The 15,756-nt window shown below is 39.6% G+C and overlaps 1 protein-coding gene across 1 annotated transcript in view; it reads right to left on the reverse strand.

Moving 5' to 3' along the window:
- The window catches only part of LOC134483549 (IQ domain-containing protein M-like), a 99,000-nt gene that overhangs the window by 53,940 nt on the left and 29,304 nt on the right, over positions 1-15,756 (reverse strand). Inside the window, exons 3-4 of the mRNA XM_087601543.1 lie at positions 12,195-12,329; positions 1,058-1,219 (exon numbers count right to left, since the gene is read on the reverse strand). Of these exons, the coding sequence (XP_087457669.1) occupies positions 1,058-1,219; positions 12,195-12,329 (297 nt within the window). The remainder of the gene's footprint in view (positions 1-1,057; positions 1,220-12,194; positions 12,330-15,756) is intronic.

The following is a 15,756-nucleotide window of genomic DNA, read 5'->3' on the forward strand; positions in this document are numbered from 1 at the left end:
AGTAGCATTGGTTCACTACCGTTCTAATGTTGATATCCTTTGTAACTAATGGCACCAAATAGATTTCATTCACATGTTTGCCAATGATATACTTTATTTGGCTTGGACCAAAATGTGAGCTTAATTCATAAAACGATCTTTTCAGTAAATGCTGGTAGAAAATTTGGAGATAAAGTGCAATTTAAAAGTTTAATTTATACTTTGAGCTACATACAAAGTTTACTCAAAACCAATTCTACTAATATATAAGCCCTTAAGCTGAAATTTTTATAAAGAACACCTTTATGACAAGTCCAGACGGTATATCCTAAAAATGACAGAAAAGGTGTAAGTCGTAAAGAAATGCAATGGTCCCTTGGACCTCACCAAATAAAATCTCTTCAAAAGACTCTATTTAAGAGATGAAACATGAATTTAAAACATGTATGCAATGCAGGATTTCTGCCTGAGAATACCTACAGAGCTTACAGCTTGACAATATTCCAAACAATACAAAAGTGTCCAAGATCCTGGAACAGACATCACCACAGAAACATTAAAATTGCGAATACAAAGACTCCAAATGGTTAGTTACTTTGAAAATGTGAATTAGAAGTATAAAAGAATATAGTAAATAAATGTTTGTTGGACTTGCTAAACATACAAACACTGATCTCAGTAACTGGTAAAAGCTGTAGAAAAGAACAATTTTTATCTCCTACTGATGAGAGCCGTGCAATAGCAAGATCCTCACTGAAGCTCTATGACCAAGAGAAAGGTATGTCTATGACTGTGCATAGCACTGCATGTGGATGTATACAGAGGATACACATGACTCATTCAAAGTCAAAACCTCCCAATTCTCCACCATTCAGCAATAGTTTACCACAGTGTGGTTCCACTACACTAGTAAGGGCACAAAAGGCACAAAATACCCCCTTTTAAAACAGTAGACACAATGCCTAGGAAGTAAAGAGGACATTGCAGCATGCATGTGCATCATCTAGGTGGTGGTGAGAGCCCTAGAGCAGGACATAGTATTTCCTCCTTTTCATCAGAAATAAAACAAGCATCTTACCTATGTACTTATAGCCTTCTTCCCCATCCACCAAGGGTCTCAGCCACGTGGACCGCAGTCTTGTGCCAGCGTTCACTCTGGCACCTTGAGGAGGATAGAGTGTAAATAATAGTTCAATAGCACTGGACTTTCTGATTACTTCAGAATATTTTCCTTCACTATCTGTAAGAGAGAGAGAGAGAGAGAGAGAGAGAGAGAGAGAGAGAGAGAGAGGATTGTTTTAATTTTCACACGTTTTATATGTCTTACATATTTATTCTAAAAGATAAAAACTAAACACTACTTAACAATTTTAGTGTTAAGATATAATCAAAACATGGACTGACCTATGTCAGAACTACTTTAACTAAAATCATATCCTTTATATAGTCCTGACAAAAATTTACAGAGATTTGTCAATATTGGGCTCAGATCCTATCGTCTACAGCAGTGATTGCCAAAGCTACATAAAAATTAAGATACATAATGAACAACGTTACATTATAAATTCTACAACACAACTGAATACTTTAAATTGCCATTAAGGAGCAAAATCAGACTATTCTGGCAAAATGTTGAATTAATACAAAGTTTTACAAGCTGGTAATAAAGAAAGAATTAACATCCCTGGTCTAACATTTTAACATAAAAACCAGAAAACAGAAAACAGATATACCAAGATTCTTTTTCTTCGAACACTTGTAATTAACAAAGAATTGTCCAAGATCTTTAAGGTAGTATCACATAAGATTTTTATAGCTCATCTCTAAGGCAACTGGATAGAACTTGAAAATATCCTGAGTGAGGTAACCCAGTCACAAAAGATCACATACAGTGTGCATTCACTGATAGGCGGATATTAGCCCAACAGCTCGAAATAGCCAAGAGACAATTCATAAACCAGATCAATCTCAAGAAGAAGGAAAACCAAAGTGTGGATACTTCAGACCTTTTTAGAAGGGGAAACAAAAATACTCACAGGAGGAAATATGGAGACAGCGTGTGGAGCAGAGATTCAAAGGCCATTCAGCGACTGCCCCACTTGGGGATGAATCCCATATACAGCCACCAAACCCCAGCAATATTGATGATGTCAGTAAGCGTGTGCTGACTGATATAGCTATCTGATATAGATTAGATGTCAGTAAGTGTGTGCTGACTGATAGAGCCTGATATAGCTGTCTGCTGAGAGGCTCTGCCAGAGCCTTACAAATAGCGAGGAGGATGCTGCCAGTCAACCATTGAACTGAAGGCAGGGTCCAATGGAGGAGTTAGAGAAGTGACCGAAGTAGCTGAAGGGGTTTGCAACCCCATTAGAACACCACAATATCAACCAACCAGGCTGCCCAGAGCTCCCAGGGACTAAACCACCCTTCCAAGAGAACATAGAAATGGATCTATGGCTCTATCTGCCTATGTACAGAGCATGGCCTTGCTGGGCCTCAATGGGAGGAGAAGCCCTTGGTCCTGTCAAGGCCTGATGCTGCAGTGTAAAGGAACATCAGGGCATGTGGGTGGGAAGGAGTGGGTGGGAGGGTGAGGGAGCAACAGGGGTGGGGTGGGATAGTGGGTTTCTAAAGGGGAAACCAGGAAATGGGATAACATTTAAGATGTAAATAAAAAATACAATTAAAAAAAAAGAGGAGGCTTTGAAGGTAGGGCAGGGTAAATCAAACATAGGAGGGTTAGGAAAGAGGTGGGGATGATAAAATTAGAATGTTTTAATGATGAAAATAGTGACTGTTCTGGCACAGCATTAGTTAGGTTTTCATTAAAGAAGAAATATTGAAGAAAACCTCCATGGAATGCCTTCTTATGTTTGATTCTTTCCTTTCCTCTTATTTTTCTTTATTTTGTTAAAACTCTCTTTGGGGGGAGTTGGCAAATAAGCCAAGGCAGTTCTACATAATTAGAATAGAGATCTGTTGCTAGGCAGATCTGTTAGTCCACCACCTCAGAGCTCCAGCACCAGCCCTCACTGTCTTCCCTGTCAGGCTAGGGCCTGACTTTTAACATTCACCTCAGAGGTCAATGGAGGAACCTCAGGAATGCAGAGCTGTAGTTCTGGGATGTGTCTCAACACGTGCCTGAGTATGTAGACATCAGGCAAGCAGGACCGTTTCCTTAGCATCCTCCTCTAACACCCCCGCACACAGGCTCTTCTCAAACCCTAGAAAGTGGCTTTACATAGATCCACAGGCCTGGCACCTCAGTACTGTCCACCATTCCCTGAGCTGGAACTGAATGGTCTCTAAGGACATGTCAGGCTAGGGTGAGCAATCTTCTCTATTGTTTGTGGCCTGCTTGGCATCCTGCCTCACTCCCTGTATCTGCTCTACTCAGTTCTTTAGTTATTAGCCCCCACTAGATGACGGATACTGTATTGATAATCCAGTTCCTCTCTAGGGTTAATAATTCATCGTGTTAGTTTTTTTTTTTCTTACACAAATTCCTGGACAATTTTTTGTCTTCCGACTAAACCGTAACTCAAATAGTCTTTACAATATTAAACAGTTTATCCCCAGGTGATGGCGTAATCCTCCTAAAGATACTGGATTAAACATGTAAAATATTTATAGCATCATATCTATCTATTAAGTAGTAGATGTATACATTCATAGATTTCATTTAGTGTTTTTCTGATAATAACGAAAACATATTTTATCGTTGTTTTTTGCTTTGTATGTGTGTGTATAACTTTTGTGTGTAAAAGTATGCATGTGAACAATGTGTGTGTGTGTGTGTGTGTGTGTGTGTGCGTGTGTGTGTGTGTGTGCGCGCGCATGTGTGTGCATGTAGGCTAGAAGTCAACCTTGGCAGTTGTTAATAAAGAGCTGTCCACCTATTTTGGGTGACAATGTCTCTTACTGGCCTGAAGATCTTCAAGTAGTCGAATGCCCAGGGGCCCCAGGGATCTGATCGTCCCCACCTCCACAGTACTGGGTCACCAGTGTGCACCAGGACACTGAGATTTAGATGCTATTTCATCGTGTTAGCTGCGACAGACAGTTACACTTCTTTTTTTTTTTAAGTATAAAGTTCAGAACTATGCCCTCCTAACAAATCAGATTTAAAACTTAAAGTATCATCCTATGTGTATTCATACACATAGCCAAATGATTCTCTATTACTCTTTTTCATCCACCAACAGGAAGAAAACAAGAGAAAACAAAAAAAAAAAAACAAAACAACAACAAACAAGAATGCACCCGGAGAAAGCAGAGGGGAAAACTTCTTCAAGAAGTCAAGCAAGGAACTCTCCTGCAGTGGATGCATTTCCAAGTATGAATGGGGCTAAGTGTGGAAAGTGACAGCACAGAAAATGGATTGAATCACAACCCCTGAAGGGCTCCTCGGTGCACAGAGAAGGACGCAGAATGGACTGCAGCTACTCCTGGAAACCATAAAAAGAAAAAGAAAGTAGGAATGAATCCAAATAATTTCTGCTGCCTAATAGAAAGGGACCAACTTGGACAGAAGTCTTTTTTTTTTAAGCTCTTCTGCGTTTTACTTCATTCTGATTCCTTCCATTTAAAGCTGCGTCCAAATCCAGCTCTCTTTTATAATCCCAGGACTTGGTCAGAGGCGGGGGGCATTAGCACAGACTGGAAGTCAGTTGGCCTACAGAACTCTACAGGGTGGGTTCGAAGTTAGCCTGGAAACCTAGAGAACCAGGTCTACATACTACTATAAAATAATAATATGTAGTAACCTTGATAAGATTATTCTTACTGTACTTCATGAATCACTTCATAAAGGGAAATGCTCCAACGTTAGGCCAACAAAGACCCTACACTAAAATCTAAGCAATGGTGAGCATGAGACTGCCACTTTCCATGTAGAAATTTACAGTATAAAACATATATATATACACCAAATTCTGATCTTAAGATCACAGCTTCAGGACAAAGGCAATAAGGTATGAAGATTTCTTCTATTTGGTAATATCATGTGCACATTAAGATGCCCATCCACGTGTATGGCCATGGTTGATCCTGGAGGATCTTAACATGATGCCGTGGTGTGATATGAACTGTGGGGCTCGCAGCTCCTGACTTCCTCTACATGCCATTCACTTCCTGCCACGGTACAGTGAGGTCAAAGCGCCTGATGCTGCACTTGCTTGCCTTCGTTTGAAATAAGTTAATGTCGTCAATGTTGGACACGCCACTTTCACCTAGTGCGTTTTAATGTTCGTCAGTAAATCCGAAGAAGAAGCTGACATCACTTTATCGATGTGAAAGATGATACAGGCCTCAGACAAGGTAAGGTGAAGGAAAAGCGTCCCCGAGCTTGAAGGGATTAAATGTTCTTAAACTCAAATTTTCAAGCTGAAATGTAAGGTCTCAATGACCAAGGGAAGGAAATATTAGAAATTGCTTAAACAGTTCCTACTGGAATATGACTGATTTACATCCAAAATTTTATTTGGATTAAACATTTGGAAGCATTTATTTTTTATTGGACAGATGATGATAAATTGAATAAACACTTCAAAACAGTAAAATTCCCCCTGTAGAGAAAAGCAAACACCATCACTGTGCCCAGGAAATGACCAGGCAGATGGTGGTGGTGTTGCTTTTATCCAGAAGTTTCAGTAATATGGTGCCCTTTCCACTTCCCCGGCAGACCTATCTGGTTTCCTACTCAGATGTACTGGCTGCCTAGAGAATTCTAAGTCATTGTGCCCTCCTATTTATCAAACATCGGTGTTTGTTTTCAATCTAGTTAACTAGCCCTCAACAATTAACTCATGCCTTAGCTTCCCTGTACCTTTCTCTGATCTCCAGATTGAAGCCATGATTAACACCTGTGACACCTTCACACTCAGCACATTCATGAAGAAAACTTTTGATACTGCATTTGTCCAGTTACAGGTGAGCGTCCCTAGAGTGCTGGACAGTAGTTTCTAGAATGTATTTATAAATAACAGTTTCATCGAAAATCAATAGGGGGCACTGCTAAAATGGTAAATCGTTCGCTGCACAAGCATGAGGGACCTGAGTTCAGATCCCAGCTTCCACATAAAGCCAGATACAGCCACACACGTATCAGTCGCCACAGCTCAGGGAAGATACAGATAGGCAGATCCCGGGCCCTTGCTAGCCAACTTGTCTAGCTGACATGGTGACTTCTATGTTTAATGAAAAAGTCTCAAAATATAAGGTACAGACTGATAGAGGATGAGACCTAACTACAACTTCTGGATCCTATATATGTACACAGGCACATGCATGCACACGCACGCACGCACATGCACACCATACATAAATACTGAATGCTAGAAAACTGGATCTTGATACACATAGACCCAACAGGACTTAGGGTTACAGCCATCAGCAGACAGGGTAACATTTAATTATTCCCCAGTGATCTAGTGTTACATGACATAAACATCTCAAATCGCTCTAAATAAGCTTGTGTCAGAACAGGTCAGGTGGCTCAGCTCACTGCTGACACGAGCATGGTGGTCAAAGGGATATTCCGACTGCTTGTTATTGGAAGAAGTAACATTTTCCTAACTGTAGCCACATATCTAAATCATCTTTGCCCCTTGGTTTCTGACCTTCAGATTTGGGCTTAATGTTCTCTTCATTTGCCTACCTCCATTCTTCTAAGCATTCTCTTTTGCAAGAAAAGTATAACTACTGAAGTTTCTGGCAAGAATATGAATCCCTGAGCAGATACTAAAATGCTCAAATACAAATGATCTTTTCCTAACCAGCTATCGCTTTAAGCCAAATTGATGGCTTTGAAATGATGCAAACTGACATGGACACTAGGAGAAAAAAAACAACCGTGTAAGAAATACACAGAAAAGCTCGGTCTGAGCTGGCATCAATGAGAGATCTGCCATGAATGGAATAGGAAACCCTTGGAAATGAAAAACTACAGAATGTCCTTCAAAGCTGTGTGAGAAATCAAATGACTCAAAGGAAGTCCTCCAGACCACTGGGGAACATCAAGCCTGGGGCTGACATACAACCTGACGACTGAACATTAGCTCCACCCCTCACACAGAACTGTGGGCAGAGGATATAAACGTGGTGAACTCAAAGTATCTGAGTGAATATTCAATCATTGGGTGAGCACTGTACAGAGTAGCTTTTTGAAACGTCACTCAAGCAGCAACAATAACAACAGCATCAATAACAACAATAAAGAACTAAACAATACCATGGACTGGAGAGACAGTTAATTGATTAAGAATGCTTGCTGCTTTTTCAGAGGACCAGAGTTCTGTTCCCAGCACCCATGTCAGTACACAGTTAGCCATACCGCCAGATACAGGGCATCCAATATCCTCCTTTGACCTCTTTTATGTACACACACACACACACACACAATCTTTAAATAATGATTACAGGAATGAACAGCCAATGAGCATAGGGTTCCCTTTATTCCATTTCCACCAATCAAGTGTAAATGAATAAATAAAGTCTTGGAACTGAGCAGACTCCATACCTCTGAGAACACTGTACCTAAAATATCCAGGATTCAATATTAGCAGGAACATAACATGAGAAATGCAGGAAAATAGGAACAGATTCCTCATGCTCTAGGAAGCAGGCTGCCAGTAATCATGGATTTAGGGGTTAGGTTTAGTGCAGTCTTGAAAGGAACTAAGATAAACATTCACATTGTTACCATAAACCATAAAGAATTCTAAGAAAATATGGTAGCAATCAAAAAACAATAACCACGATAAATAGAGGAAAAACATTATAGAGATGAGGAACACAATAAACACAAACATAGATCAGAAAATGGGACTTAGCCACAACTTTAAGAAGACAGACTAAAATGACTTTAAAATAAGCAGTGAGTGAAACACAAAGACACAGCTTCCAAACCTTAAACAATTGGCAGAGTCTGCCTGGATGGGTAAATTGATTAGAGTTAATAAACTATGTAAAGACTATGTCTCTCAAAGCAACACTAAATGGACTTATATATGTATATATAACATAACATAAAATATTATATGTAGTGTGAGTGTGCATGTGTGCATGAATGCACATGTGTTGATATCGTGGAAAATGATGTATACTATTTATCAGAGAAACACCAAATGATATGCATGATTTCAACAAATTCCTCTACAGAAGGAAAAGAAATGTCTACTGAGAATAGGAAAAAAATGTTTGCTCTTAACTCATTACTAGGGAAATGCAAATCAAGGCATAAAGATGTCCATAGTACATCATAGCAAAAAAGGACAAAGCAACTTAAACAGCCACTAAACCAATGGCCAGGTAAACAAGACATAGTAGAGTCACACACCAGAATGTTGTTAGTAGAACAGGACAAAGTGGAGAACATGCTAACGCGTAAATGAACATCAAACATTGTTAAGAAGTGAGCCACACTTATTCTAGGGTTACTTACTAATAAGTTTTGCCTCAACTTAAACTTTAGTTCTTCTATATTATTTCACCATCAGTATTTGCTAGTCTCATATCTTTTATAGTTTTATTGGTTTGTCTGCTTTTTATCTCATATATTACATCGTGACTGTGCTTTCCTTTCTCTCCACTCCTTCCAGTCCCTTCCCCAAACGTTTGCTCTACTCCTGGATCCACTCCTCTTCCTTTCCCTTCAGAAAAGAACAGGCCTCCCAGGAATATCAACCAAACAAGGCATAACAAGTTACAATAAAACTAGGCATGTATCCTCATATCAAAGCTGGACAAGGAAACCCGATAGGAGGAAAAGGGTCCCAAAAGCAGGCAATTGAGTCAGAGATAGCCTCCACTCCCACTGGTAGGAGTCCCACAAGAAGGCCAACCTGCACAAGCATAGCATATATTCACAAGGCCAAGCTCAGATTCATACAGACTCCCTCATTGTCAGTCTCTGTGAGCTCCTGGACCCTGATGAAAATGTAATTCTAGGTATAGCAACAGCAGTCCAAAGTATAGCACGAAGTCCAAAGAGGAAGAAAATTGGATAAATTTACCAAGGGAAAAAGAGGAAGAGGCATTTAAGAAGAAAATACATGTAGCCCAAGTACAGTTCTTTCTCCCAGAAGAAATTTTTCAAACTGAAACCCTGTCCTCAGTTACAATTCCAATGTTACCATAGTAGTGAGAATAAGGAATAACAATGAGTTAAAAATACCTAAAGATCCCCCGTTGAAGGAATCAGAGAAAGGACTGGAAGAGCTTGAAGGGGCTCGAGACCCCATATGTACAACAATGCCAAGCAACCAGAGCTTCCAGGGACTAAGCCACTACCTAAAGACTATACATGGACTGACCCTGGACTCTGACCTCATAGGTAGCAATGAATATCCTAGTAAGAGCACCAGTGGAAGGGGAAGCCCTGGGTCCTGCTAAGACTGAACCCCCAGTGAACTAGACTATGGGGGGAGGGCGGCAATGGGGGGAGGATGGGGAGGGGAACACCCATAGAGAAGGGGAGGGGGATGTTGGCCCGGAAACTGGGAAAGGGAATAACCTTTAAAATGTAAATAAGAAATACTCAAGTTAATAAAGATAAAAAAAATACCTAAAGATGCAAAGCCTTCCAGGAATCTGACCTACTTGATATTGCATGCTAGAAGTTAATCAGCTGAACTGACTAAATGTGAACTAGATTAAATGCTCTATGTGTAGCTTGTATCTATCAAGCTGCCACCCACAAGCAGAGTCGGTGTGGATAAAGATGGCTGACTGACAATCTGCAATCAGATTCTCTTGAAAATGATGTGTGTCAAAATGACCAGTACTTCTCCAAGATTTTTGTTTTCTTCCCATTGTTAACTTCATTTTCAGTAACTATCGTGGGCAACAAAGGAGTCTTTAATGGGACAGGGCAATATCATTAAACATACAATAAACTGAAAATATTATGGTTGTTTTCTAGAGGATAAAATCTGTCCACCTTGTAAGAATCATTTCCAGACAGGCATGAAGACCTGACCTAGGGTCACATAAAAAGTGAGGTGTGCACCCACAATGCCAGCACAGAGAGGGCAAGAGAAGACAAGGACAGGAAATTCCTTTTCAGCCAACCTAACCAAATGACTGTGAACTTCAAGTTTAGTAAGAAATGATAGATTCAGTGTTTGCAGAATGCTATTGTGCGCTATTTAAAGATAATCTTTGTGTTATTCAGATGCTGATTTCTCTCGCTCAGATCCGGTTTCAATCCTGACGGAGCATTGCAAATGCCTATGTCAAGAATCTCCTTTCTCAAGTTTGTGTAAACAAGGCTTACCACTTATTCTTAGCCTTGTCAATAAAAGCTGATCAGCCAATGACTGGCCAGAAGAGAGAACCGTGTAAGACTTTGGCCAGCCAAGGAATGCGGAAAGAAAGAAGAGTAAACTGGACTCAGCCACAATGAGGGTGAGAGGAAACATCATAGGAAAATACACCTGAAGGCCAGAGGACCAGACCAATACAACAACGCAAGGATCTCAGGGATTTTGGCTGGGAGGTAGCCAGATTAGCTTGGAGGATTAAAATAGATTAATGACTCCCCAAGAATTGTGTAGTAAAGATTGATTAAATAAAGCTTGGGGTCTTTATTGGGTAACTCGCTAGGATAAAGAAAAACAGGCACTGTATTAATTTTCTCCTTACATTTATATTAATATTACTGTTACACTCCAGAGAATAGAGAGTCATAAAGCAGGACACTTCTCTGGCCTCTGAATACATCTCCACAAACACATGCATACACACCCTGAAATGCACATAAATAAAAACAAGAAAGTTCCCTAACCTTAGGAATTGAAAGAAAAAGGTTTTTAATTAGTTTTTTAGAATATAATAATTAATAAGAATTATTAATTAGAATGACAGTTTATAGAAAACCTGTCTTATTGGAAAAGTCATTGAAGCTAGTCTGTAAATGTAAAATGCAAAGTATACCCACAATACAGCAGCATAATTTAAACACAAGTTTAATGAGCGGAAGAGAATTAACAATTCTGTATGGCTTACTCAAACCTTGTTAAGTGAGAATTCTTCACCATCCCCTCCCACATGTACGCAGATGTATGCATAAGGGAACTATACACAACCACTAATATCCCGGCTAGCAGTTTTGGCCATCGATGTGTGGCATAACATCCCACATCATACTCCTCAAATATATTTGTTCATTAGGCTTCAATAAGCATAAGGAAGAAAACGGGCTGAAATGTTTTTAATTATTCATTAAGAGTTCTCATACCTGGGACAATATTCCCTCTTACTGGTTTGAGAAGAGAAAAAATGTCTATTACATAAATTATTATTATTAAATATTAGACATTTTTATCATTTTATCTGTTTACGGTCTGGGGCAAAATGATTTTCCTTTTCTGGAATTGCTGGGGATTTTACCCATGACCTTGTGTATGCTAGGCAAGTTCTGTACTTCTCATCCATGCACCCAGCAAAAACTTATTTTCCAATTGGAAAGATGCTTTACCTTACTATATTTATGCCTTTTAAGCTGACTTTGCTTATCGGCATCAAATTTAACTAACCAGGAGAAAGATTTTAGCAGCAATTTTTAAAATTCCGTGGGTTAAATATATTAGTATAGCTTTGCTATTAATGAAATGGCCCCTCATGGGCTTGCTGTTGAAGGCTTTGGTTCTGACACTGATGATGCTACTCTAGGAAGTTCTGGAGAATTCAGAAATACATCACTAAGGCACAGCCTTGTGTACTGCAGCCTGTTGTGGAACTCTGTCTCCCTTCTCTCACTCCCTTTTTACTACGCGTTTCAATCCTCTGAAACCAAGAGTCAAAATTGAAATTGCTTTTCCCAAGTATCCGTTGTATTGATTGAAAAAGTAATTACCATACTTAGCTGGATGTAACTTATTATTATTATTGTAACTTATATCAAAATGTTTATTTTTAAAGTTAAAGCTGAAATCATCTTCTTTATGCTCTTCAGTCAAAATACAACTTCAACTTCTTTCAACCAGCCTTTTCTCAGATAGATTAAGTTTGGATACAAACAAATTTGAGGAAAAGGTGTAGTCGACGTTAAGGCAAAACATAAAAGTTATGTGCGCATGAAGTCATACTTATTTAATAAAACGCAATGTGCAATGAATATACATTACTAAACAATAAATCAGAGAGGAAGAGGAGGAGAAGCACGGAGAGAAGAGGGAAGGCGGGACAAGGATGAGGGCAGCAGTACTCACATCTGTGGAACAGGTCCCAGAGCTCATCGATCTGCTTCTGTGTGGGGAAATGACCACAGTCGTTGAAGTACTTCAGCAGCTCACTTCTTTCTAATCCTTGCCAGTCTTCTCTCTTGGCAAACATGGTTTCATAGACTAAAAACCAAAAGGGAAAATAATAGAGTTTCTTTTACAAATAGTGTGCTGTGGACAAGTCACTTACAAAGTTCTTCTGTACTGGAAGTTAACTGAAGTCAGCCAGGTTGATCTTTGCACCTGGGGAAGAGCCTCTGGCATTCTAGAAACCAGTGTTAAGTCTTCTGGCTAACAGGCAGGACGCAGGGTCTCTCTTCCTCACCCATTCCCACACCATGAATTTCCTCAGGCTAACATTCAGTCAGGCTTCCCATGAAAGCACAGGACACAGGTGGGGGCTCTACCTGCTTCATGGCAAATGATCACAGAACTTACACATATCAACACACAAACTATTAGCTGTAATGGGGGATGTTTTATTTTTATTAAGATGTGCTCGTTGTACACATTAATGGGGCTCAGTGTGATAATCCAAGGCATATACACAGCACTGAGGGATCTAATCCTGTCCCTCTGTATCTCTTCTCATCTACTAACAGTTGCTATTTGATTTCTATGTCGATGTTTGCAACATTCATATTTAGGAGAAGACTGTGGTTATCTGTCTTTCTATGTGTTGCTCATTTCTCTTAATACAATATCCACTCGGATTGCTGAAAATGAAAACATTAAGCTTTTCTTTATGGCTGAAATTGCAGTCAGGATATATAACCTGTTTTCTTTATCCGTGCATCGGCTGCTAGACACCTGGGCCAACTCCATGTCGTGCCTATGACTAATGTGACAATAGCCACAAGTAAGGGACAGAGCGAATCTCTTTGGGGTGCCGCTTTGGCTTCCTCAGATACACAGTGAGAGTGGCTTAGCTGGATCATATGCGATTTCTTTGTCTTTTCCTTCTTCCTTTTTTCAAAACCAATTATTTTGTGACTGGCGCCTGAACCGAGAGCACCATGCATACAAGGCAAGAACTCCACCACTGCTGTATCTATCACCACCACAACTCTTTTTAACCTTATTCTGCACCAGGGGATCACTAAGTTGCCTAGGCTAGCCTGGAACTTACAAACTCCTTGCTTTAACCATGATAGGTCTGTAATGCCACATCGGCCGATTTTGAATTTTTATTTTATTCGTTTATCTTTTGAATCTCCATATTGTCTGTTCCCTTTCGTCCACATTGTCAGTACCAATGACAAGAACCCCAGGTTTCTGATTCACGATGACTCCTGTCAGAAGTTACCATGTCTCCTGTAAACCTCTCACTTCTTCACTACTCCCAGTCCACACTCTAATCCCTGGGATTTCCATTAGACTTTCTGATTCAAAAATAGAGTTGGGAACAATGTTCACATTTTGTTCAGTGATCTCACAGCAAAAGGGGAAAAAAAATTCAACAAATTCCTACTGGAATATGAATGGCTACGCCAGATCTTCAAAGCCATTGGAAACACATACAAATTAATATTTGATATAGTTATGTGCTTTTCTCTCTCCTCAAATCTATGAACTAAAGCTGCTGCATTTGGAGCCTCTTCTCATCGGATTTAGCATGGAACTTGAGGCTTTCCTTCTGTGTCCGGGCTTTCTGATTCAGAAGTGCCAGCATCTGCATTTCATTGCCTCAAAGCTTCTCCTAGCACCGGGCATCAATCTGTTGCCTTCTGGCCAATAACCCAAAAGTCTCAGACCCCTGCAGAGTGGCCCTCAACCCCTGCTGAAGTGCAAGAGATTGGGGGCAACTGATACATGAAAATCTAGTTTTTGAGAAACTTGCCTTCAAGAGTTCCCATGACAGTGTTTTGTTTTGTTTGTTTGTTTGTTTTTTTAACTTTCATCCTGTCCCTACTGCATTTTTCTATGCCATTTAAGAGTACTTTATGGGATTTACTTCCCAATACGTTAGCCGTACTTAAATCCATGTCTCAGGGTTTGTTTCTCTAAAAGACTAAAATTAAGACACAAAGAATTTCTATGAAGATTCATGAACTTTTGTTAATTTCTCCTTCGCTCATCTTTAGAATCCTTTCATATCTTTAATATCTTACTTCTGTGACTGTGCCCTGCCTAGGGTACAATACAAGCCTTCTGCAGCTCACTAGCAGAATTAATGAACTAAGCTAGTTAGCCAGTTTTAGTAAAAACAAAACTGAAATTGTGACTATTAGTACAGTTAGAAATTATTGAAATATTTTTAAAGGTACACAGGTATTTTCCAAATATAAAAAAATTAGCAATAATTGCATAGGAAAAGAAGAGAATTCTATGAAAAAATGACATAAATACCTTGCAAATTATGTAAGCTCTAGGTCTAACGTAAGTGAAAGCTATTCATAATTCTTTAGCCATGCAGATTCTATGGACAGAGCACCGTCTGTCTAATCAAATGCCTCTATTCTGTCTTTGTCTCATGCCAGCCTAACCACACCGATAGGTATTCATAAACTGCACTGTGGTTCTCTGTAATCTTCTAGTGCCTTCTGAACTTGACTAGGAATCAAGCCAAGAGACACATGTAAGTTACCCACAGACTTTTAAGACTTTTACTCAATAACCTTATCAGCTAGATACCATCAGAATCCAGTCTGAAAAAAACAGATATACATGGGGTATGTGTGTGTCCATCTGTGTGAGTTTCCAAACTAAAAAAATAAAATAATAATAATGAAAATTTTAAATCTGTAATTACAAGTTAAGAGTAAGAAATCATGGAGATAGGGTTAAAACTAAAACAAACAAGTTACGTTAGAACTAATTTTAAAAAGCATAGTGACAGAATTTTGGAGTGTGACAATCATACCGGGTTTTAAAGAAATGGGACCATGTCAAAAATAAAAATGCATGTGACTGGGAATTCTGTGGCTGAGTACTAAAACAGACGTTTTCATGGTACCTCCAGAAATGGCCAAAGAAGTACTATCAGTAATCTGAATAAAGAATAGAAGAGTCATGTGGTGTAAATGAGTGGTTGGGAACAACACACAAGAGTTTCCCATAAAGCAATATGTCTTGACCCGCATCAGAGCACATCTGCCATTGAATAAGAGTCATTCATTCATTCTTCTTGAAGACCAAGCATGCTGGAGAGAGGAAGTTTAACAATGTGGATGCATTGTAGCTCTTGTGGATGCCAACTTGAATGTTCTCAGCTTGGTTAGTGTGTGTGTGTGTGTGTGTGTGTGAGAGAGAGAGAGAGAGACAGAGAGACAGAGAGAGACAGAGACAGACAGAGACAGACAGAGAGACAGACACAGAGACACAGAGACACAGAGACACAGAGAGGATATTCCTGAACTGACAGATACTACTGTGCCTCAGTTGTAAGACCCCAAAGAACCAACAGAACTTAAAAGCTTTCCAACCTCTCTAAAGAAGATAATGTCCCCCAGGATGTTGTCAGAAAGCCCTTAAACAAAGAAGGTAAGAAGCCCGGGACCAAAACAGCCAAGATGAAGTGTCTTCTTCCTCCATGCGCCCCCCAACAGAA

This window comes from Rattus norvegicus, unplaced genomic scaffold, assembly GCF_021556685.1.
Source record: "Rattus norvegicus strain SHRSP/BbbUtx unplaced genomic scaffold, alternate assembly SHRSP_T2T haplotype2-0000026, whole genome shotgun sequence".
Taxonomy (NCBI): Eukaryota; Metazoa; Chordata; class Mammalia; order Rodentia; family Muridae; genus Rattus; species Rattus norvegicus.